Below are 26,909 nucleotides of genomic sequence, written 5' to 3' on the forward strand. Positions count from 1 at the left end.
CAGTTACGAAATATTCTTTTTATAACCGACAAAGCATTATCTTGGTATTTATTAAATATCATTCCAAAACTGTCAATGAGATTTTGTTTAAATTTCATAAAAAAAAATACTGAACACATTCGAAAACGGAAAACATGTCTTGAACAACCTCTAAAAATGTACACAGCTGCGTTTGTAAATAACTAACATATTATAATTTGTTTTGTAGACAGACACTTAAAGTTAAATCGAGTCATGTCACAGATCGCGGCTGTGTATAATGTAGAATTAAAATAAATGTATTAAATAATTAATCCAAACCTTTGAAGTAAGAGAATAACAACAGCAGGAAAAATAAGTTCAACAGATAAAGGAAAGAACATGGAAAAAAGACCTAAAATATTGTCATTCATACACATTACATCCGGCGGAATTACACTAAAAAAATTCAAGTATTTCCTCTCAGTAGTAGCCTGAGTTATTTGACATAATAGCAGAGAAAAAAATTTGCAATTACAAAAATACAGCAGCAAATATTTCGATACAATCTGATGTTTCCCGGCTTGCTTTTGATGTTTTGAAACTAACTACAGTTCACAGTTAAAATGAAAAAAAAAAAAATCAACAGCGCAACGGGAGTGTGTATTTTTTTTAAGGTATCTTTAAGGGTCTATAAAAAAAAAACGATATAAATAGCAAGTTGTCAAGAAAGCAACCATAGAGTACGTTTGATCGACCAACCGGCAAAGACATATTCGTGGCTGTACGCTCTTTGCTAATACAAATGTGAACGTAATCTAACGACAGAAACTCACATAAACTGCAGTGGAATGTCTTAAGTGATTATAAAATTAAACGTTAGACAAAATAATGTATTAGAAAGACTTTTTAAGGTTTTAGGTTTGACAAGTTTCCCCCCCCCCAAAATTTTTGCAACTCAGACTTTCATATCTCCCCATTTTGTGACCAGAAGCACTTTTTAATATGAATTTCTGCACAGACTACTAAAATATAGAACAATTCAAACTGAGGTCCGGGTTTGTAATGTATTGACAAAAGTGGGATTTTGAACAAATGCACTGTTTTAAAATAACTTAACACCATTCCTGTTGCAAGGTTTAGGTCTGTTTAACCGGCAAACACACCCATCAGTGTTGTGATAGCGTACTGTCACAACCTAAAGTTAGTTTCTGAATCACTATAGACAACTTTAACCACTCGAAGTCAGCAAAAAAACAAGATTTTTCAGCCGTTGTTATTGTTATTATCAACCATTTCAAATCGCCACATGTATTAATGACTATTCCTGAGAGTGCTTAGTTTTATAACATTCAATGCAACTGATTACTTTATATTTTTATTACTTTGGACTGCTGTCAAAAGTGGTTTTTCACTGCCATGTTTTAAGAGGCAAATAAAAGATTCTGGAGCAACTGATAAACTGGGCTGACCTCACTTGGAATCAATAACCATCAGGTGGAAACTGCTGAAGTGCTACGTTTAAAGCAAAAGGCACTTTAACTGCCAGCGGCTCAGACTTCTTGGCTGAAAATCAACTGTCACCGTTGGAACTTTTGATGATAATTCGGCGCAGTGACAACGAAACAGAAACATTTATTTTTCTATTTTGGGTGGGAAGTAAAATGGTGTTCAATATCTTTCTAGTTGTGGTTATAGTACGAAATGGTTGCGTAAGTTTTTCCCAAATAAAGTAAGATGTCCAAAGTTTATGAAAGAGTGAAATTGATGTTGAGAAAAATGCCACAAAACCTGCAAATCACTTTTTTACTGTAGATCGTTGCCGGCCTTTCCACACTTGAAACAGGATAAAAAACCCAACTGACAACCATCTAATTTATACAATACCCCTTCTGTACCATTGTAATATCAATATATCTCCTATAAATTCTTAAAAAAATACTATTTGCAAATATTTTTTTTTTGCATTTTTACACCCAAGTGTGATGCACCTTGTGATTGTGTAGTGGAGATCCTGCTATAGCTTCTTCCTCTGGTCAGTGGGTGAGTAGAGAGTGTTGAATTGTTCCTGGGTCTCACAGAGGATCTTGGTGGTTGTGGCGTTGACCAAACCCTTCAGACACATCAGTCTGACCAGACCCGACTGCCCACCGCACACAAACCACGTGTGGCAGCACATGTTGGGGTTGAAGCGCACCTGAGGAGAGGGAGGGATGGAGAGTTATTTTATTTTATTTTTTGGCATTTTCAAGCTTTTTTATTAGATAGTACAGAGTTGAAATGGGGAGACAGAGAGAGAGAGGGGGGGGGGGGGGTGACATGCAGTAAAGGTCCACGGGTTGGATTTGAACCCACGACCACTGCAACGAAGGCCGGAACCAATATGGTACACGCTCCATCCACTACACCACCGGAGCAGCACAAGGTAGGGGAGAGTATTAAAGAATGTTTGATATTTTGATTTGATATTTTTTTTTGTCTATCTCACATACTGGGTTTATTTAAATATATTTAAACAATACAGTGATTTATAAAAACAATGAAAATATACTTTGAACAGATAGGCTACCCATACTTTTTGTTATTTTCAGAGTTAATATTTTTTATCACGTACGTTTTTATTGAGTTTTCAACAAGATATAGACAAGACATAAAATAATAATATATTTTTTTACTTTATTTATCTTGTATGTTTCCTAATACTATATCAAGTGCGTCTATCTAATTTTCTTATGTCATTTTTCTCACAGTTTATAAGAGGACTCTATATTGAAAATCACTTTCAGCTGTCTTTCACGCGTCTTACGTTCCCATAAATTGTACCTTGGAATTAGTTTCTTTATGATATGACGTGTGAATAAACTAAACCAAAACTCAAGTTATTGTTACCATAACCTTATAGCACTTTTTATTCCAGTAGTAGTCTGTCTTACTCCAGCCTCTGTCAATGACTCAGCTGTAGCTCTCAGTGAGTGAATAGCATTGACTGACACACACACACACACACACACACACACACACACACACACACACACACACACACACACACACACACACACACACACACACACACACACACACACACACACACACACACACACACACACACACACACACACACACACACACACACACACACACACACACACACACACACACACACACACACACACACTCTGTTCATCACTATAAATCAACATAGTGTCCCTAGTCCCTCTTCTAGAATCACTGTCTTCCCCCTTTCTGATCCATTTATAGCCTTCAGCCAAATAAAACACACACACACACACACACACACACACACACACACAAACAGTGGGGTTTTGTTTTTGGAGATAATCCCATGATGTGCCCGTCCATCATGTCTTTCCTGAGGGCACATTGACACCCTCCACTTCTGCCTCACACACACACACACACACACACACACACACACACACACACACACACACACACACACACACACACACACACACACACACACACACACACACACACACACACACACACACACACACACACACACACACACACACACACACACACACACACACACACACACTCAAGAATTAAACACATCAAATCCTGGAATGGCCGCGTTCTATCTCCCCCTCCCTCACTACCGGTGATGGGTGACATTTTTCTAATTTTACACATCATTACATTGGGCTTGTCTTTATAGCTGCTCATCAGAGGAGGAGAAAGAGGGAGGGGAGAATAAGAGGCCATTCTTCCATAGCTCACTTCATTCTTTTCCATTCAGTCTAGTGTTTTTATCTATCTATTTTACTATTCTTTATGTTGGAGCTGTGGCAGGGACTGGTGTGTGTGTGTGTGTGTGTGTGCATTGGATAAGAGAGAGAGAGAGAGAGAGAGAGAGAGAGAGAGAGAGAGAGAGAGAGAGAGAGAGAGAGAGAGAGAGAGAGAGAGAGAAAACTTAAAGACTTAACTACTTAAATAGGATTATTTGAGGGTAAAGACTTGGTTTTAAGGTTCAGGTTGAAATTAGGTTTAGGTAATAGTGGAGAGTGTGTGTATACCTTGTGTAGTGCAGCCAGTGGCAAATCATCCATGCCGATCTCTGCGTTCAACTCTGTTCTTTGCATGCGCTTCCATGGAGTTCGCTTCATGTATCCTGTAAAGCTCCGCTGAAATTCAGAGGAGATGATTATTATATTTGTACATGTAGAATAAGGTGTGAGCTATTATTATTTTTTATTTTTTAACCTTAATTTATACAGGTAAATCCCATTGAGTCCGAAGACTCTTTTGCAAGGGAGACCTGTTCCCATTTACACGTTACCATTCACACACACATTCATACACCGATAGCAGCAGGCTAACTATCGACATTCACACGAGGCAAGGTGGGTGAAGGGTCATGCCCAAGGACACAACAACTATGACACAAGTGGCAGGGCGGGGATCGAACCTCCAACCCTTTGATCATCGGCCGACCCGCTCTACCAACCGAGCCACAGTCGCCCCAAAATAATATTAAATGACAGCTTGTTTTCATAAATCACTTAAGTCAATTCAGGGTTCCAACACTTTCTTAACCATCAAATTCAAAGACTTTGATTACTATGATAAGTTTGATTGGTCATTTAGGAGGAACTTTTATATATTTCTGAAACAGTCACATTTTTTCCTCCGATGATCATAAATGACATGTAACAGCAAAACGAGACCATCAGTGCAAAGAATGCTATTTTTCCTTAGTTTTTCCTAATGCCTTTGTCATGGGTATACGCTCACACAGGAACAAAGTAGTAAAAACACTACCGCTTTTGTCCAAAGGGGGCGCTAGAATGAACACAAGCTGAAAGTTCCTCAGAGCACCTATACATAAAACAACTCTTTTTTTTCTTGTGGGTGAAGCCATTAATAACTTGTGACAATTTTTATTTTTTTTGCCTGTACTCACCATATCACTGTCTACGTGTTGGAGGCTAGATGTCTTCGCCACCTCTTTGTATGTCTGTACCCGCAGAGCGATTCTTTTCTTCTTTCCACCCTTTCCTCCATTTATTCTGTTTTCGTTGATACCCTCATCCCCCGGTTCAGACGCAGCGTTGGGCGGTTGTTCTGTGTCTAGTCCGTCCTGCTCTTCAACAGCATCTCTCTCCTCCTCTTCTTTCTCTTCTTCCTCTCCTTCATTCTCTCCATTTTCAGCGTCACAAGGCCCCAGGTCTGTGAAGAAGACGGGCTGAAGATACAACAGAGCAAGGCAAGGAGAGTTTATTTCTATAGCACAATTTAGACATAAGGACATTCAAAGTGCTTTACAGGGGCATAAAATACATAAAAAATTAAGACATGCAGAAGACACATTTTTTAAATAAATTGCATTGCAAATTGCCAGCGGCCTCTTACCTACGACCGAATCACAGCAGTGCTGATATAGAGCGACAACATTCCTCCCTCTCATGTGATATTGCTTAATCACAGTTAACTATTAATATCTTAGAATAACCAGGAGTAAAACTGCAGGCTAAAACACAGTGGAAGCAAGAATAGAGAAAGAAAGTAAAAAGTAAAGAGTGAACTTACATAGCGCCTCTCTATGGTTCGTTTGAAGTATTGCGGAGTGTAGCAGACGTGAGGTAACAGCGCCAAGATGACCTCACCAAGGCTGTCTGATGTCATCACTCCATTCAACCAATCGGTGTACGATAAGGACTGTGCAATGAAACACAAAAATAAAATAAACATCAGTATTAAGATATCAGATTTCCTTCCTTCTTGAATTACTGACTTGTTTGGGACATATAATGCAAATGAAAGCACCATGTTTTATCAAGAAAAATTTAAATTAAAATGGGAAACTTTGATTCTTATGGCATTTATATTAGAAACAGATAGTAACTTAAAGATATAGTGCGTAACTTTTTCTTATAAATGAATGTCTGTTAGATTCAAGCCAGCGCCTAATGAGTCGACACACAGTTGAGTAAGCCTATCAGCTCCACAAAACTGTCTTTGTATTTCTCAGTATGGCAAACTGGACCATATACAAACTGGTGTCGCTGAAGGCTGGTCACACTCACCCACACGTTGCCCGTCCGAGGGATTGCGAAGATGGCGGTCATGCTGTGGTCAAAGTAGTGGACTCCATGGGAACCGTTCCTGAATTAAAACATTAAAAACAGATTTAACAGACAGGAAGGAAGGAAAATTATTTTACCCAAAATCCCCGATCTGTACATAATCTACAGTTTATGTAAGTATTAAGTATTAATATTGTCAATATTCTGAATAAAAAATTCAATATGAATGTATATTTAATTGAATCGGTATTATTGTGGTAAACAATCATTGTGTGGCAATAGCTACACTTTGAGTTAATAATAATAATAATAATAATAATAATAATAATAATAATAATAATAATAATAATAATAATAATAATAATAATAATAATAATAATGATAATAATAATAAGTACACTGAAAATACACATTACAGATTTCCTGAGATAGCGGTTTACTTCAAGGACATTTATGCCGATAAAGGGTTTTTTACTGGGAGTTTTTTCTCAGCCGAGCTAAGGGTCTAAGGGCAGATAGATAGATAGATAGATAGATAGATAGATAGATAGATAGATAGATAGATAGATAGATAGATAGATAGATAGATAGATAGATAGATAGATAGATAGAAAGGTATATAGATAAGGGCAGAGGGTGTATACTGTAGGGAATGTAAAGCCCACTGAGGAAAACGTCTTTTTGTCATATTGGGCTATACAAATAAAACTGATTTGATTTGATTTGATTTCTGGCCGTTGTAAACAGCAGAGTTCAGCTGTCTTACGCTGCGTAGGCGTTTTCCTGGGCAAACATGAGGCCTGGTGCGTTCAATGGCCAACAGACTTCTGTGGTCAGGTTGCGTTTCTGAATGGTGACGGGCGTGCAGAGCCTCCTGAGATCCCACGTCTTCACGTAGCGGTCTTCTCCTGCCGTCACCAACAGAAACCTGACAGAGAGAGAGAGAGAGAGATAGAGAAACATAAAGAGACAGAGAGAGAGACAGATAGAGAGACAGATAGAGAGAGAGAGTTATTCAGTGTCCATTTTGAATTTAAGGCATGTTATAGGTGCTACGAGGCACTTTCAGTTTGTGTTGATTCTTGCACCCCCTTTGGACAAAAGCGGTAGTGTTTTTACTTACGCCAGCTGTAGTTCTTGGGTGAGCGTATGGCATTTAGAAAAACTTTATAAAAATGGTCTCGATTGCTGTTACATGGAATTTATGATCATCAGAAGAAAAATTAGACTTTTTCAGAAATATTTCAAAATTCCTCATAGCACATTTAAATAAGTGGAAAAATGTTAAAAAATAAAAAAATTCTAGGCAAATACTAATATTGATATCAGGGTTGTTCAAGAAATATATAATAAAACAAACCAAGACAGAGCAATCTATACAACCAGATATTACTGTGACAAAAACTCAGTGGTGTATGAATGAAGAGAGAGCATAAAGAAAATATGAAGAAATGTAAAAGAAAGATAGAATAGGAACAGAGAGAGTGGTAGTTCCATCTTTTTCTCTGAACATTGCTATGTAATTAAAACGCAGTGATCCGTAGAGGATATGTGTCCTCTCTGCTACTGAAACGCTGACTTTCCCTGCGTTCCAAATCACATACTCTTTCTTTTTACTTCACTACATACTAAAGTACAGAAGAGTTTTAGATCCACAGGAGAGAGAAAAAAATCAGATAAGGAAGATTTATTTTTTCATTATGTCGAGAAATTTCAAGAATAAAGACGAATGCTCCAAAATGTTACTGGAGTTAGTGTGGAATTTATGTATGTTCAGCATACTACAATTGACGTGCATGTATTGGGACATCCTAAATATTTTTCTGGCATACTAAATAGTAGGGAAGTATGGGTATTGGAACGCTGACTCACTCTGGAGAAATAATCTTAATATTCAAATACACACCTTTGGTTCAACTACAGGTTAATAACTTCTACTAAAATATGTGACGCAGAAAAAAACAGTAATGATTAATAATAGGCAGAATCTGGCCGTTAGTCGTTAGTGTCACTGAGATTAAAGATGCCGCAGAGATGGTAATGGCAACATTTATTACCGCGAGAAATTAAAATATTAAATATGGGCCTCAAGCATGCAATGTGTTTACAAAGCTTAATCAGTGAGTGCTCGAGATAGGATTGTTTAGGAGGCTGTTAAATGGCCCCATTAGTGAGTCTGTAGTGGGCCACTGCTCCTTCTAAGGGGGATAATAAATAGAAATGTACTAAAACTTTACACATGCTGAGTGCTGCGAGAGTTTGTATGAGAACTTTTTTTTTTATTACTATTTTTAGAATGAAATTTGAATTAGATGATATAAAAAATAATCAGGACGGGAAATGTCCTGACAGAAGTCTTTCTGAGTATTATTATTATAATTTTTTTAATAGTTATTTTTTATTTTGAATATTCTTCAGATCTACTTTTTACAGCAATAACTTCCTCTTAGAAACAATATCCTTTATAAGGGGTCATAACATTCATACACTCTTACGTATCTAGTCAAGTCAACAGGAGAATATGTCCAAGAAAGAGAAGAAATAAAACATAAACAACATTCAAAATAAATAATGTGAACAGAACAAATATCAACTTAAACAAAACATGGGTACAAGTTCACCTGGCAGAGTATTTCTGGTTTAAAATGCACCAAATACAAGCCAACCGTTTCACAAAATAAATTGCGCTGTCACTGTTTAATCTAAAAATGATTGAAGAACGATTGTGCATCAAAGTGTTGTAGAGACGGGACATTTTCAGTTATAAAAGTCCTTGTTTGGTCATTCAAAGTTTTCAAACCCTGTTGAACGAATAAGTATTAAAAGTTTAAGGTCAAACTTGATGCTGGAGAGAACTGGCTGAGTCTGGCAGTTGATGCTGATATCTCATATTTTGAGCTGATGTTCAATACGCATTTAAAAAAAAAAAAAATCTTAAAAAATAGTTTTTCAGCATTTCTCCCAGGAATTCTAATCTCAGCATTTCTTCAAAAACTGTATTAATGTGAAGATAGAAAAAAGCCATTTGAAAGCAATTTACATTAAGTGCCACCAGAAGCCATATTCATCATTTTTTAGGGTTGGTTTTCTGCACCTTAGAAGTAGATATTGCAGATTTCTCCCTTATTGATTTGCAGACCACTACTGGAAAAGTTTTTGGGGAAAGAAGGAATTTCTCTCTATAACGTCAAAAGGGGGATGACTGGCCAATATCAGACTTTTAATAAAAAGCCCGTTTTGCCCCAGGGATATTGCTTCAGCCCTTTAGTGCTGACTTGCAGCAGACCTAGGTGATGTAAATGACCCCTCCGTCTATCTACACATACATCAGCAGAGTGACGGAGCAGGGAGACATTAAAGAGGGATGACACTGTCCCTATGGAGGATAAAAACCTAATGATGAGATATGACCTTTAATTACATAACCAATAATGGCCAGACAGTGTTCACCTCAGCCAAATGCAGAGTATGCATCAGATTTTGGGGTTGTACGAACTTACAGTCAAAACCGAAATTAGTGGAGAGATGCAAAAAATCTGGCCAGCAATTATAGGAAGCGTTTGATTGTTGTAATAGCCAATAAAGACTTTTCTATTGACTATTGAGAAGGGTATGAATAATTTTGGACATGCCACTTTTTGTTCAAATGTAAATGAAAGCTGAAAGAATTTTTTTTTCCCACAATGATGCCTCTTGTACATCGTCTTATTATCTTGTGGAAGAAGCCTGTGTCATTTACAATCAAGAAAAAGCTTGGTGGTTTCATAAAAGTAACTTTAATTAAAAATTTGCCAGGGCCCAGAATAGATTTGAAGATCCTGATGTTTGTTTTTAAAGTTTTAAATGGTATGGCCCCTGTGTACTTGGCGGAACTCATACAGGTCCATAGACCAAGCAGAGCTCTGAGGTCTGCAAATAGCTTATCTCTGGATGTGCCAAACAGCAGGCTTAAAACTAAAGGCATTCTCCGTAGTTGCCCCGAAACTTTGGAACAGCTTACCACACCATATTCGCTCATCTGAGTCTCTGGAAACCTTCAAGTCCACTCTTAAAACTCACCTTTTTCCACAGGCTTTTACGTTTTAATGAATTGTTTTGTGTCATTGCTGTAAGTGTTTTTTAATGTGTGCTGTTGTATTTTAATTTATGTATTTTATGTAAAGCACTTTGGTGAATTTAGGTTCTTATAAGGTGTTATATAAATAAAAGTGACCTTGACCTTGAATAATTTCGGTTTTGACTGTACATCAAGAAAGTTATAAGGATTTTATCTGAATTAAAGTAGAGTGTATCACCTAGTAGTTTGGTATGAACATCATTTAGTGCACATACCATTCCCCCATAAAGTAAAAGACAAAGTCAAGTGATGGTACACTTTAGTACACAACGGTACAGCCATAAATTTAATTATTAAAATAGCATAGATATCAGCTTATTTTTTCCAACCAAGCAAAGATTTGAATTTGAAATTTGCATGAACGTGCATGACTTTTTCAAACTTTCCTGAACAAAAAAGCTTCTTAACTCTATCAAGATGAAAATTAATAAGGTATTTACAGTTTTTGAGTTTTTTATTTGTCACAATATAAACTGAATAAAATGAAGAATAAAATTAAAAAATATAGAAGATTGTCTTACACAGATACACTTGCTTCCTCAAATGAATTATGTTTTATTTTCCTTTTTCAATACTATTTGGCTCTATCCTATGAAGGTCTTAACCCAGATACATATTCTAACAGTAGCAGGAGGCCCAAACGTTTGAGTAATTTCGGGGCAGCTTCCTCAAGGTTAATTTGATCCCAGAAAGACTGCAGACTAGTGGAGAGACAAGTGAGGCTACTTCACCTGAATGGTGATTGCTTAGAGAGAGGAGATGGCAGCACGCCAGACCTTGTACCCTACATTTTGAATTAGAGCCTGAATACACCGGGAGCAAGGGCTTGTCTGCCAAAGTACAGCACAAATTTCTGCCTCCAATATTTATTGTGCTGCCTTGAACAATCCTTTTAATTGGCTGTGAATAAAACTACCAGACAGAAGTGGTAGAGAAAAAATCCTGCAATCCATTTCTCTTCTTCACTCTTGTTTTCTCAAGGTTTTCCACAAATCAGTTTTTCTTTACCTGCATGGGGGCAGTTCATTGCTCTCCATATGAAAATACCGTAACAGCACTAATAGAGGGGGCATCAGAATCTAAGCGGCGAAAACAAGCACATTCCGAATGGGCACTGCAGTGGTTTTACAGAATGATTCAAGCTGTACAACTAAGGAGGGTACTAGAACGTTTTCTATTGATATTTTGTACACTTATTGGATAAACACATCAAGATCAATTTGAATGTCTAAAAAGTTCACAGTTGACCAATGAGGAAACATGTGACACAATAAAGAAAGTGAAATGTATTCATTCATCGATTCAGATCTTTTTTAAATGGGAATTTCATTTATTATTAGTAAAGTGGTTTCGGCTTGATCGTGGGTATTTCAATTTCTTAGCAGACAGCGCTGATAAGGAATCATTCGGTTTTTTGATTATTCACATTGTACTGAATTTGAACTGCTTTCATAGTTTAACATAAGAAACAAAAGTCATTGAAGGAACAGACTGAACGAAAAACAAAATGGCTTCCAAAATACAACAACAAATACAACACTTATCTAAATACAGCATCAGCATACAGTGGATATGAAGGTGAAAGTGTCTATACCTGGAGGCAGGACAGAAGGCCAGGGCCCGGACTGCGTGGTCGTGAGCTAGGAGGCATCGATATGGCAACAGGCTGAGAGAAGCGTCCGACTCTCGCACTCGCAACAGGGAAGACTTGGTGAAAAGATCCCATAGACCTACAATACCTGGAGAACAATCCAAAAAGGTTCATTTAGTCTTTCTTGATGGTAAATGGACTCCACTTATATAGCGTTTTTCCCTGGTTTTTCACAGACTCAAAGCGCTTTACATTGTTTTTTACACATTCACCCAATCACACACACATTCATACACCGATAGCAGCAGCAGCTACCACGCAGGGTGCAAGCTAATTATCGGGAGCAATTCGGGGTTCAGTGTCTCTTTGCCCAGGGACACTTGGACATGTGGCAGGGAGTAGGGAGTAGGGGAATTAAATGTAACTGACATTAATTTATATGAAAAAGTTACGCACTATAGCTTAAAAAGACAGCAGTACACAGATAAAGATGAAAACTCATTTTAAGCAACTAGTGTCTCGGAGACACATATCCAAATCGAAGGAGGGGAGTGCTATTTGTTAGAAAAAGGGTTAAATATTATTTTCACAGAAGACAAGAGTAACGATGCATTTCAAGATGAACCTCGGGCGGTTTTGACTGATCATTTGTTTGACACACACGCACACACACACACACACACACACACACACACACACACACACACACACACACACACACACACACACACACACACACACACACACACACACACACACACACACACACACACACACACACACACACACACACACACACACACACACACACACACACACACACACACACACACACACACACACACACACACACACTCTGACCAAACCAGTTAATCAAGAAGAGCATCTCCAAAAGAAATCAATTCATACCATCGTAGAATCCAATAGCTATTATATTGTGTGGTTTCTTAGGCAGCCAATCCATAGACAGCACTTGTCCACTCTTCTCATTGCGAGGGGCTTTGAAGGAGCCCAACTTCAGCGTCAACAATCCTTCTGCCTGAGGAAAACAACAAACAAATGTTAATTCGACAACAACGTAAACAACAGGGTTGGATATTACATTTTTATTAAAAAAAATTATCTAATTTTAATTTTTTCTGTACATTTACTGTACATTAAGTGTTACTACATCTACTATGGAGGTGGGTAGAATATATACAGTATCTCACAAAAGTGAGTACACCCCTCACATTTCTTCAAATATTTCATTATATCTTTTCATGGGACAACACTGAATAAATGACACTTTGATACAATGTAAAGTAGCGTGTGTACAGCTTATATAACAGTGTAAATTTACTGTCCCCTCAAAATAACTCGACACACAGCCATTAATGTCTAAACTGCCGGTTACAAAAGTGAGTACACCCCTGAGTTAAAATGTCCAAATTGGGCCCAAAGTGTCAATATTTTGTGTTGCCACCATTATTTTCCAGCACTACCTTAACCCTCATGGGCATGGAGTTCACCAGAGCTTCACAGGTTGCCACTGGAATCCTCTTCCACTCATTCATGACAACATCACGGAGCTGGTGGATACTGGAGACCTTGCGCTCCTCCATCTCCTGTTTTAAGAAGCCCCAAAAATGCTCAATAGGGTTTAGGTCTGGGGACATGCTTGGCCAGTCCATAACCTTTACCCTGAGCTTCTTTAGCAAGGCAGTGGTCGTCTTGGAGGTGTGTTTGGGGTCATTATCATGTTGCAGTACTGCCCTGCGGCCCAGTTTATGAAGGGAGGGGATCATGTTCTGCTTCAGTATGTCACAGTACATGTTAGCATTCAATGAACTGTAGTTCCCCACTGCTGGCAGCACTCATGCAGCCCCAGACCATGACACTCCAACCACCATGCTTGACTATAGGCAAGACACACTTGTCTTTGTACTCCTCACCTGGTTGCCACCACACACACTTGACACCATCTGAACCAAATAAGTTTATATTGGTCTCATCAGACCACAGGACATGGTTGCAGTGATCCATGTCCGTAGTCTGCTTGTCTTCAGCAAACTGTTTGTGGGCTTTCTTTTGCATCATCTTTAGAATAGGCTTCCTTCTGGAACGACAGCCATGCAGACCAGTATTATGCAGAGTGTGGCGTATGGTCTGAGCACTGACAGGCTGACCCCCCCACTCCTTCAAGACCTGCAGCAATGCTGGCAGTATTCATACGTCTATTTTCCAAAGCCAACCTCTTGGTATGACGCTGAAAACGTGCACTCAACCTTTTTAAACTGGGCCGCAGGGCAGTATTGCAACATGATAATGACCCTAAACTAGGGCTGCACAATATATCGAATTTTCATCGCGATGACGATATTGGCTTCCCACGATGACGTGTACATGAATGTGCGATATTTTAAATGTGTGCTCAGCTGCGAAGCAAATCAATCCCTCCCCAAACCACTCGCTGATCATGTGCCTGTTCATGCTCCAACCTGGCAACCCCAGGTTCCCCGAGAGCTGTCAATCAAAGTCCAGTGGCTCCGCCCCCAAAGTGTGAACAATTTTCTGCCCGCATAGACAGAAAGCACTCCAAGAGCCGCGCGAAGAAGCAAGCTGCTGCTGCTGCTTATCGCGCGAGCGAGAGCAGACATCTGCGCTTGTGAAATCACATACATCCCCTTGTTAGTCTCTTTTTTTGTGTGGGACCGGATTTATAACCCATTATTACATGACACTTTGCCAGGTCTGTTATCCAGCCAGACAGACCGCTGTCAAGAGTATAATGTATAGCGAACGGGTCACCTAAGGACCTACGTCATAGTTTTGATGGATAGACGTCCACAAACAGGGCTACTCGTTCAGAAAACAATGGAATACTTTTTCAACACGTATTTGCATGTATCAGGAGAGCAGGGAACACAGGAGTCATGGTTAATGTCCGACAGGACTCCAGCAAGACGACGTGAGTACGTTTGGCTTCAGGCTGCAGCCCGCCATGTAAATGTTCGGCAGTCATTTTCTCCGTGAATTGTTATAGATTTTGGGGAATAATGCTTTGTTAGCTAGATGGAGCTCTGGTTAAGCATGTTGGCCGATTACATTTAGGCCTACTGTTTGTACAGTGTGCGAGTCTTGAGTTGTGTTAGCAAAACAGTAGCTCTGTGGCTAACAGCTGAGCCGGAGCCTTCAGTCAGCTGAAGCAGTCTAGCTGGGCGAGTAGACTATTCCACCGTTGCTAGTTCGTATCCTTGGTCGTTCCTATTTGCTGGCGTATTGAACTACGTTTTCATTACATAAGAACCTAGTGGGTTTGCAATGACTATTCCAGTTATTAGACAAGCTCCCAGGGTTGCTAATAACTCCATACAGTCAGTGCCTCAGCGTACACACGACCTGAAGCGAAGATGAAACCTCGCGTTGGGAGTAAAGGCATGAGAGGCAGCAACATTTAACTAACGTGTTGCTGAGTGTTACCTGCCACTTCCCGTCTCCGTCCTTTCAAATTAAATTCCGACATAGTAGAGCCATATAGGTTGTGATTTATTTTGACAGGGCGCAGCTCATAATATACTTATTTTAGTTATACATTGTGGGCACAATTTTATTTAGTTCAAAATCAAGTTTTATACACATCCATCATGCAGGTACAATGAATGGAGTAAAATATTTTATATTTTTGCTTTTAGGAGATGCAATGAGGTCAGGTGAGGAAACAAAGATGTGTTATTCAACAGAAATGTAGCACAAGGAAAAGTTAAAGCAGTGCTCTGTTGATTTGATTTTGAGTAAAGTTTTGGTGCAATATTTTGATTTATATTTTCTTTGTGGAAATGCATTGACTTCAGGTAAATATTTATTATATTTATGCAAATATATGTACATTATCAGTAATATTGCATAGCCGATCACATGGATATGAAAGCGCTGTTATGTTTACGTGACAATCCAATAAAAATATTTTACTCACTACAATTACTGAATAATCGTGGTAAAATATCGTGATATCAATATTGACCAAAATAATCGTGATAATCATTTTGGGCAATATCGTGCAGCCCTACCCTAAACACACCTCCAAGACGACCAATGCCTTGCTAAAGAAGCTCAGGGTAAAGGTTATGGACTGGCCAAGCATGTCTCCAGCCATAAACCCTATTGAGCATCTTTGGGGCTTCTTAAAACGGGAGATGGAGGAGCGCAAGGTCTCTAATATCGACCAACTCTGTTATGTCGTCATGAATGGGTGGAAGAGGATTCCAGTGGGAACCTGTGAAGCTCTGGTGAACTCCATGCCCAAGAGGGTTAAGGTAGTGCTGGAAAATAATGGTGGCCACACAAAGTATTGACACTTTGGGCCCAATTTGGACATTTTTTCTTCGGGGTGTACTCACTTTTGTTGCCTTCAGTTTAGACATTAATGGCTGTGTGTCGAGTTATTTTGAGGCGACAGTAAATTTACACTGTTATTCAAGCTGTACACTGACTACTTTACATTATATCAAAGTGTCATTTCTTCAGTGTTGTCCCATGGAAAGATATAATGAAATATTTGAAGAAATGTGAGGGGTGTACTCACTTTTGTGAGATACTGTATATAACATGGTAAATAGTGTATTGTAAAAATGCATTTTTAATAGGAGCCTACCTTGTATATTGGCAACGGTTTGCCAGCTGCTCCTGCTGAGAGAAACACAAAACACACATGATGATGTTTAATGGAAAATTATTATATAAATTAAAACTTAGCATTGGAAATCTACAAAACAGTGAAGCTTTCATTGATGCAAACAACAACAACAAAAAATCTAATATTATGCAACTTCATCTTAAGAGAAGTATGTTCATGTCCATGTTTAGCCTACACGACCCAGCAATGACGCAGCATTAAACAATAGCGCAACATATAAAGCTGGGTGTGGCAACGCAATGCAGTAACAACTAAGTGACAACACTAGTTGCATTATTAATCTATCACATATATTTCAGTGTAACTGGCTTAATTATAGCATGATCTAATGGGGAGCATGAATCTCTGCATCAAGGTTAATACTATAGTAATCTATTCTAACCAATAGCTGTCTAGATGAGTCACTTTGGACCAAATTGTACCAACAGACACACAGCAACTGATCAACTGATATCCCCATCTCCTCAGCCTCTACCCCCCTTTAGTGGTTGAGAATTACTTGATGCTAAGCACCACTTTAAAGGTAATTCTGCCGTCTCTGCCCTGACAATCACTGTTGTGTTTAATAGATGTGAAATCCAATAATAATATATAAAAAAAGGCGTGGGACTGTTCCCCGTCATTAGTTTACTCTCCTCTCTCTTCCAGTTTAGATTACAGAGGGTTCAGATCGATACTGTGTCCCCTTTACTCTTACACACCTTCCATCAACTCGCCACGGACTCAGATAAAACACCACACTCATACTTTATATAAAAGGCTCTTAAGGCCTCTTAAAGTCCAGACCAATGTTCAGATGTGAACTCAGGCTGCCCGTAAATGAGAAAACATCAATTCACATTATCAAACACGGCCTCAAAACACTGAGCTAAGTGTGAGGCAGGTCTGTAAACGTTTGGCAACACAAATTACTATATAAACTACATAAATATAAAAAAAATTAAGAGGTAACTTACATTTTTGTTCTCGAATCTTCATTTGCATATTGTTAATAAAAATATTGTATAATTTTGTAGTGCAGCTAATATGTGTACATTACTATAACTGTATGAACTGTAGAAGTATTTGCTCGTGCCCAGCAGTATGGTAGAACTAATAATGGTAATTAGCCTGCCTCAAACACTGTCAGTGCGGTTACATGGCACAACTAGATTGGATTATCACATATATCGAACAAGACACTCGAACGGACCGTGTCACTTGTCTGAGTATACATGGCCTTTCAGAAATCGGATAAATGTCCGATGCATGGCTGTCTCCACTATGCTAGGTGGCGCTGTAGCCCTTTCAACCATGCTTTCAACAAGTGGTTTTAGAGCCACGTCCGCTTCTCTTCCGTCAATAACCCATGGTGTAGCCTATCACGCGCAGGCACACAAGCACAGAACGAGAAGTCCGATATGAGATGTCCGATCCCTGTTTACATGCAGAGAGAAAGCCGACAATGAACGAATTATCTAGGTGTTCTTATCCGACTTCTCTTGTCCGTTATTGTGCCGATTTGTGTCCGAAGTAGATCGGATAAAGGTGTTTACATGCAGGTTAAAAGTCCTGTTGAGGTCTTATTCGTTTAGTTACCCGATTATGAGTCTGCATGTAAACGCACTGAGTGTTTCCATGAGAAAACTATATAAAAAACACTTTAAATTGGCCTTCCTGTGACCCCCTACTTTCAAAACAAAGCCCTTCGATGATTGACAGAGTTGGGATACCAGAAGTGTCGGCTACTAGACCCAGAATTCATTGCTTCCAACACTAACAACGCGGCGCGGTGATGCATCTTCTTTGTCATTTCAATTATAGATCCTTGTCTGATGGAGAACGCCTCTGTAAGTTATGTGCTTTCTCTCGTTCTCTCACATTCTCTCTGTTTTTGTCTGTTTTTTTCTCTCTCTCTCTATCTCTCTCTCTACACCTCATCCTACCATCTCGGCTGCTCATTTGTTCTGGTGGCTGGACGCACAAAAAGCCATTTATAATTATCTGTCGCAGAAACAAAACGGGGCTGGTGTGGAGGGCTTAAGTGACACAAATCCATTCCCTGCGCCAACCTCAAAACTAAAACATGTTCGCGCTTTTTCAGTCATAGCCCCAACCCATATGGAATCAGCTTCCCCCATAAATCAAATCTGCACAATCTCTGGACTGTTTCAAAAAACACCCCGAAAAACAAAAACATTTTTATAGGCAAGCTTTTTTTTTAAATATATATATATATTTAGCCATTGTTTTGGTTTGTATTTTGTGTGTTTTGTTACTGCTTTTGCTCTTCAAATTTAGATTTTTTTTATTGCAAAGCATTTCATACTCTGTTTTGTCTCCTCCACTGTTTTATATTGTAATTAGTTTTGTATTGTTTTGAATATTATTATTTTTAATGTACACATTCATTTGAATATGCCTGACTGTGTACAATGTAATGCACTTTTTAATGGTGTGTTGTGTGCTAAATAAATAAAATGGTCTTTACTTACACCAAGCCAATTCCACCTCTAACCCTCTTCAGCATATACTGATCATCATGGACATTATTTCCACCCATGGTCAATGTAAGACATCTACTCTGCATTTCATTAGCGCCTATCATGGTTAAGGTCATAAGAGAAAGGAGAAGCTATCAAGTAATTCAATGGTCATTTTTCCACATGGTTAAATTCACCGTTACCATCTCCATCCCTTCCCCCACCTCCCAAGGGACCCAGCTACATATACATGTTCCAGGGCCCCACTAGCTCAGCTGGTAGAGTGCATACCATAGGGCCAAGTTCTTGTTGCAGTGGACCCAGGTTCAAATCCAGCCTTGGTAATTTGCTGTATGACTTCCCTGATTCTTATCCCTCTCTCTCCATTTCACAAGTCTCTACTGTCTAATAAAGCTTCAAAATTTGTAAAAAAAAAAAGTAAAGAAATTAAATTTCTGCTAATGTATTAGCTGTCATTTAACTCTGGATTTCTTTTAGGCATTTTAACTTTTGCTGACATGGTAACAAGCACTTAACACCAAGCATATTTGGTATTAAAAGTACCGGACAAATTTAAATTGTGACCGCTGGTGGCACTAAATAAAAAAAATTAAGGGGTCACAAAGTCTCTCTGGGGAAAATCATTGGCAGAGGGGCCTGTCAGGCTATATTCCTCTGGACCAAACATTACAGACACACCAAAAGAAAGCTATTTAAACAGATGAGTATTTTGATTACCGATATTGTGGAGGAAGCTTTGAGGCAGTGTATTAGGAGAACAAACACACACACACACACACACACTACATAACTTGACATTATTGAACAAATAAAAAATAGCTGGTTCATCGGTCAAACGTAACAACTCCTGGCTATTGCCCTGTTCAAACGCTCAGTATTGAGTATAAGTTCAAGTCTCTCTTCGCATCTCTTCCCAGTCATCTGTGTGTGTGTGTGTGTGTGTGTGTGTGTGTGTGTGTGTCTGTGTGTGTGTCTTCAAATGTGAGTGCTCTCTGCAACCTTTCCTTATCCAATAACTATAACCTATGGCTGGAAGCAGGGGGCTGATGGAGTAGGCCGTTGGAGGATGGACCCAATGACCCGTAGACACAGAATAAAATGGAAACCAGAAACCATGAAGCTATGAGGGGGAAATGCCAGGCTTTTTATGGCGTTTTATGTCTATACCGCATTGGATTTTTCTTGTTTTTTTCTTAATTGTAAAACCAAGCCAAGTGTAGCACATTGGAGTCTGTTGTATTGTCACCCAATACACTGCATTTAATTTGAATATTTACACATGAATAACTATGCATGAGTTTCTATCTTCTATAACAGCAGGTGCAGTCAGTGATTCTGGAGAACGCTTGTTGTCAAAATCACTTTGTCAAAATCAGTGAACATCTCCTCATGATCCGCTACCTGCCCGCACTGTGTGTTGTGAAAAAAAAATCCAGTGTTAATACACAGCCTAGGCTCTGTAGATGGGTATCTAAACAAAGAGTGGGCCCACTGTAGCTAGCAACATGCCCATTTCATCCACATAAAATGTTTAATAATAGCATTCTTCACTGAAAACATGGACCACGGAGAAGATATGCCCCATAATGCGTGGCTTAATGGGATGTGAGAAGGTTGTGTGGATTTTGATGTAGTGCAAAGTGTGTGAGCGTTTATTTTCAAGGTACTGAAATGCTTTTATCTTAGAGAGGTGAACTGTTCTAGTCAGATTAGCCTGTACCGCTAGGCAGACTCAAACAGAGAGAGAGAGAGAGAGACACACACACACACACACACACACACACACACACACACACACACACACACACACACACACACACACACACACACACACACACACACACACACACACACACACACACACACACACACACACACACACACACACACACACACACACACACACACACACACACACAGGGTTTCTGTGTATGATGGATGTGGCAGATAAACTGGCCATTAATCACATTCATACAGTCTTCCATCAGAGGAGCCCCGAAAGGCGGCTGTCGCAGTGATCTCAAGAGACTACAACCACAGGCTCCAGCATCCATGTAGTGTATGTTCACACTCCTGTAGGGCTGTGTGTGTGTGTGTGTGTGTGTGTGTGTGTGTGTGTGTGTGTGTGTGTGTGTGTGTGTGTGTGTGTGTGTGTGTGTGTGTGTGTGACAGTGCTTGTACTTGGCATCTTTGTGAAGACCAGTCTTAGCTTTTAACCATTGGAGTGAGGACATTTTGCTTGGTCCTCACTTCTTTAAAGGGCTGTTGAAGGGTTAACACTAGGTTTTAAGGTTCAGGTATGAATTAGGTTTATGTTAGGGTTAGTGTAAGGGTTGGGGTTAGGCATTTAGTTTGATGGTTAGGGTTATGGTAAAGGGCTAGGGAATGCATTTTGTCAACAAGTGTCCTGACAAAGCTAGAAGTACAAGAATGTGTGTGTGTGTGTGTGTGTGTGTGTGTGTGTGTGTGTGTGTGTGTGTGTGTGTGTGTTAACTACTGCCATTGTTAAAACTGCATTAGCCTGTTTGATAGACCTCCAGGCACTACATTTCTCTGGGCACTGAAGGAGACAGAGGACCATCATGGATACTGTCCTTTTACTGTCTATGAGCTGTGGTTCAGTTAATGACAGCAATGTCTGTCTGATATGATGGATAGGAACGGTGCTGTTTGAGTGATTATGGGCTTTACTGTGTAGACTTCATCAGGCTGTGTTATTGGACGTCATAGCAGTTATATATGATACGCCCATAATACAACAGTTAGGAACCAATCAGATCGCTTGATTTAAGCCACTAGTTTTGTAGAAGTCTGTAAAATGAAAATCCTTCTGAGATTAGAGCCTAAACAACAAAGTGATTTGACGATCAATAGATAAATGAATCAGTGAGTATTTTGATCATTAATTCATCTTTTAAAATGTATCAATATCAATTCCAGCTTCTCTATTGTGAGTATTTGCTGTTTTCTGTGTATTTCCAATCACAGTGTACACTGTATATTTTAAAACCTCTTATGATTTTAACTGTTGGTTGCAAATACAAAAGCATTTTGAAGATGATATCTTGCGCTTGAAGAAGTTGGATGCCCATTTTTTTACTATTTTCAGATTATAGACCAAATTAACCTGTTTATAGAATACCTGCCAATTAATTAATATACTAAAATATGAATTAGTTTCAACCCTAAATGAGACAATGCCTTACCATAAATATTTTGACAAGGTGAATGTGGTGATATGTCTGAAAACACTTCTTCTTCCTACTGTATATTTTTCCACCACCCTGGCTTCCAAATCAAATAATTTCTTTACAAGCAACCTATGTGAAGTATTGCAGAAATTGGATTTAACAGTTGTCCCCTATACATCTTCAAAATGAGTAGTTCCTCAAAAAAGTTCATTTAGTCTAACTTGATAAATTAACTTGTATGTTCATGTAAACAGACTAGTATTCATTTGTTTGTAGCTTGACATGTCTATAACATCAACTGACACTTCTGAAGAAGACTGCAGGAAGTAGTCGAAAAATGTCAAGGTACAAACAAATGAATACTAGTCTTTTTACATGAACATAAAAGTTAATGAGTAGTTCCTGCTGGTTTGGATATTTCTTTTGTGTTTTCGACACCTACTAAGGTGATTTGAGGCAGCTGGGTTTCATAACAGTTTCCTGGCAACTGCAAATGTCTCTGTCCCCAAATGGATCCACATCACACCAAATCATTTACAGAGGTTCTTCACAGTGACTATGGCGCCTGTTTAAAGCACCAATTCTGAACCTCTATCTCCATCATATAGTGGTCAAAATATAGATCGGAGTTATTAATTTAATATTTTATGCAGTCAGTTTAGGGTTTTCTAACTATTTGCTCTTAATTGAAAAAGTAAGAAATAAACTACAAATTTGCTATGGGTGACATTCTCCTAAGACAGGAGAAAAGGACGTGTCTGAGTTGAAAAAGCATTGAGGTGGAATTGTCCATATTTCTATAGTTATTTTCTTTTTTATCATATGTAATGTGTAATTTATTGTTGAGATAGAGTGAGGGAGTTGAATAGCATAAACCTGTAAAGCCAATGTCAAAATCATAAGTTGTATGGGGTTTTTAAAATGCTGCCTTGATCCAAAAACCACCACTATGGCACTACTTTACTGCAGTCCTGTATCTCACACACACACATACAGAGGGAATCAGCTGTCCAGCTAACTGACTTCTTCAGGCTTTAGAAAGGGAACACTGCTCTCTTGTGGACACTAGACACAATACATTTTATGTCAGACAGTTTACACTGAAGTATACAGAAGCAATGAAGAAAAAAAAAAAAAAAAAAAACTTCCATGCCGTTCGAAAAGACGCAATGCATTGTGAGGCTATTGAGTAGGAAAAGTAACCTATCGATCCATACACAAAATCTTCCCGGAACTAAGTACTCATCCGGGGCACTTCTCGCCTACACAAACTCGCATACACAACCACAACATACTCAAATTGACGTCAAAATTAGTATGAGTAGGACGTTAGTAAGGCTATTCCAACACAGCCTGTGTGTTTGAATCTGTTCAAGTCTGGGTTGTGTATCAGGAAAACTGTGATACAACTATATCATTGGCTTACACTTGAATTGTTATAAACATTGCATGAAAATTGAAGCAAGTTAATGTGTTGCTTGACACCATTCTAGAAAAGTATACATCAAGTTATTCCTGTTTATTCTGTATTTGTTTGGAATATATTGTATGTATGTAAATCCTTATGGTGGAAGCATGAACAAATTAGGTAAAAAGAATTATAAAGAGAAATTTAAGCCAGTTGTGTTTAATATATTGACAGTCTTACCAGAGTTGCTTAGTTTCTTGTTGGAGTGCAGAGCTTGTGGGTGGGGCAGGCTGTAGATGGTCACCACACTGGTGGAGTAGGCAACGGCCAGAAGACCCAGTCTGGGCAGGAAAGGAGCCTTTGGAAAGTAGGTTAAAATTAGTTAAACGTATTACATAGAGATAGGTAGATACTTGATTGATCCAGAGGGAAACATTGACTTCCAGGAGCAGCATATATACAGTACATACTAACAAACAACCCCCACCCCTGTCAAGTTTAAAGCATAAAAAAACTTTTAAAAAGTAATTAAATCTTGCAAAAAGAGAAATAAAAATTGTAAATGGCACCTATTAAAAAGATTGTGCAAACTGAAACATGTCAAAATATACTTAAATCATACCTCAGTCTGTCAGGAAACTAAATAATAATACTATTGGGAAACTAAATGAAAGTTGACTTTGAAAACCCTTACCTTTCGGGCAGAGTTTGGAGGCTCCCATCCTCCTGCGGGACACCACTTCAGATGCCAAACGAAGCCTTTGTCCTGGGCCAAGCCATAGGCCAGAGAGGGCTGGGAGTTCGGTCTGCAGAGACACAAAGAGATGAAAGAGAAAGAGCAAGATGTATTTAGACAAACAAACAACAATATGTTGCATAGACATTAACTGCAAGATGTGGTCGGATGACCTCGACTAAGAGTGGCTGACCAGTAACCATGAGGTCTCTGGTTGGATCCCTGGCACCGGACAGGAGGATGTAAGTAAAACTAGTGGTGGCTGCTATTACATCTAAGGTGCCCACAATCTCTACCATTGTGTCCTTGAGCAAGACACTTAACCCCAAACTGCTCCAGGGGCGCTGCACTACGGCTGACCCTGTGTTCTGACCCCCTCTGGAGTGTGGCAACTTAAGAGGGGATATGCGGAAAGACACATTTCTACATAACCATTGACTAATAAAGTAACTTAACCCTAACCCAGTCCATGTGTATACCTGCTGTTGTACTCCAGTTTGCCCATGTCCCACAGTTGAACCAGTGCAGAGCCGCTGTACGTCTTGTTGGCATAGTGTTGGTCGTCCATTCCTCTGTGGCAGGACAGAGCCATGTACTGGGAGGCCGGCGCTCCATCGGGCGTAGGACACCACTCCAACGCCCACACCGGTCCCCCTGTAAACACAACACTGTCCCAGCGCTCCTTGTGCGAAGACACTGCTGCAAACCTGGGCGGTGACATTAACAAAAAAGGCTTTAGAAACAGCAATAAGAGATTCAAGATTCAAAGTATTTATTGTCATGTGCACAATAAGAAACATGTTCTCAGTCATACAATGATATAATTCCTTTCCCTTCCCTTTTCCCCACAGACTGAATGCCAAGAAGGAAACATGAAAATATGCAATATACAAGTAAAATAGAAAAAAAGCAGCAATAATACAGAATATACAAGGCAAATAGCAAATAAATTAAAAAAATAATAGTTCTAACTTCTTTGAACAACAAAACTTAATTTTTATTTCAGCATTTGAAAGAACGCATAACCGATCACATCATGACAAGCAACTAAATATAGATTTTTTTAAAGGAAAAGTTATAAATGATAAAAAAATTAGGGATCATTATTGTTGGTGTGAAATAAATCCCCCAGAGAAACAATTCTCTAGAAAAGTGATTAAAAAAAAGATCTAGTTTGAAATGCTGAATTTTGTTTGTATCATATGAGATTTTAAAAGCTTGTTGCATGATGCTCAGTCTAACCTGTCTAGTCGTTGCAGAGGCGTCTGCTCCTTGCTCAGGCCTTCTCTGTTCACTCTGAAAGCAGCCGACTGGAGCTCCTGGGGAAGGTACTTCTCCAAATCACTGAAGAACACAAAGATACACACATAAAGAGATTTGATCATTTACTTTATTTATCTGTCGCTTGAATGACTCAAAGAATTAAGTCATAATGCTGCTGTCTAACCCAAGTCAAAGTGCAGTACGCTACCAGTCATACCTCTGGGGACATGGGTAGAAGTGCCTTTTATAATTGGTCTGAGTGTTTATATTCTTATTTATGTGTGTGTTGTCTATTTTTTGTATTGTTTTGTATGTCGTTTAAATGGACCTTGCGTCTAATAATAAAAGTTGATGATGACTTGTATGAGCGACTGTATATCAGAATTGCCAACATAACAAAAGCATACAGCAGACTCCACTCTACACCAAGGCAGGGTTGAAACAAAACCTAAAACGTCTACATGTTAAATTAAGATTAGGTGTGTAAGTATGTGGTTAATAACAACGCAACTGTGCTTCTAGTTGGCCAATTGGTTACACTGCTAAGATTGATATCTGTGGGCCCTCCGGTGGCGTAGTGGATAGAGCCCGTACCATATTGGCTCCGGCCTTCATTGCAGTGGTCGCGGGTTCAAATCCGACCTGTGGACCTATACTGAAGGTCATCCCCCCCCCCTGTCTCTGTGTCTCCCCATTTCAACTCTATACTATCTAATAAAGCTTGAAAATGCCAAAAAATAATCTTAGAAAAAAAATTATATATATATATATGATATGCCAGTGCTACAGTGATGAGAAATTGGCTTGCATGAATCATTTAAAATACATAAAATCAGAAACATTGATTTGTCAATACGTTTAGATATTTCGATTTGTTTGTAAGGTGCCTTTAAAGGGCATCATTAATAGCAGACAAACCTTTCTGGTACAGGGTGCCAGTGACTGGTGGAGGGGACCCACTCGGGGAACACCCAACTGCTGTGGTGCTCCTCCCGGCTGGAAAACACACACACACACACACACACACACACACACACACACACACACACACACACACACACACACACACACACACACACACACACACACACACACACACACACACACACACACACACACACACACACACACACACACACACACACACACACACACACACACACATTACATAATTTTTCTATTGATGATCATCAATTCAATATTCACTGTGTGGAGGTCGGGCCGAAACCAGAACATTTAACCGCAGTGGTGCATGGAGCTACTTACAATTTCTTGGTCACCTCAGCGGCTTCCCAAATAATTTTCATGACGTTCAAATTTAGACCGTTGGGGGTTATGATACTGGGACCCGTCTGCAGGAGAAAAAGGAGGATTACATTAGTTTAATTCAATCAAGCTCTGTGCTTTTTAAACTTGTTTTAATTGTGTTTTTGCCTT

The 26,909-nt window shown here is 39.1% G+C and overlaps 1 protein-coding gene across 1 annotated transcript in view; it reads right to left on the reverse strand.

The window, feature by feature from the left end:
- Nucleotides 1-26,909, reverse strand: part of gtf3c2 (general transcription factor IIIC, polypeptide 2, beta) — a 31,360-nt gene continuing 4,451 nt past the window's right edge. Inside the window, exons 7-21 of the mRNA XM_080047514.1 lie at nt 26,739-26,824; nt 26,391-26,468; nt 25,452-25,553; nt 24,689-24,916; nt 24,168-24,279; nt 23,714-23,831; nt 16,350-16,384; nt 12,626-12,755; nt 11,720-11,864; nt 6,775-6,936; nt 6,009-6,087; nt 5,512-5,640; nt 4,886-5,167; nt 3,999-4,106; nt 1-2,155 (exon numbers count right to left, since the gene is read on the reverse strand). Of these exons, the coding sequence (XP_079903640.1) occupies nt 1,976-2,155; nt 3,999-4,106; nt 4,886-5,167; nt 5,512-5,640; nt 6,009-6,087; nt 6,775-6,936; nt 11,720-11,864; nt 12,626-12,755; nt 16,350-16,384; nt 23,714-23,831; nt 24,168-24,279; nt 24,689-24,916; nt 25,452-25,553; nt 26,391-26,468; nt 26,739-26,824 (1,974 nt within the window). The 3' untranslated portion in view covers nt 1-1,975. The remainder of the gene's footprint in view (nt 2,156-3,998; nt 4,107-4,885; nt 5,168-5,511; nt 5,641-6,008; nt 6,088-6,774; nt 6,937-11,719; nt 11,865-12,625; nt 12,756-16,349; nt 16,385-23,713; nt 23,832-24,167; nt 24,280-24,688; nt 24,917-25,451; nt 25,554-26,390; nt 26,469-26,738; nt 26,825-26,909) is intronic.

This window comes from Ammodytes marinus (genome assembly GCF_949987685.1).
Source record: "Ammodytes marinus genome assembly, chromosome: 19".
Taxonomy (NCBI): Eukaryota; Metazoa; Chordata; class Actinopteri; order Uranoscopiformes; family Ammodytidae; genus Ammodytes; species Ammodytes marinus.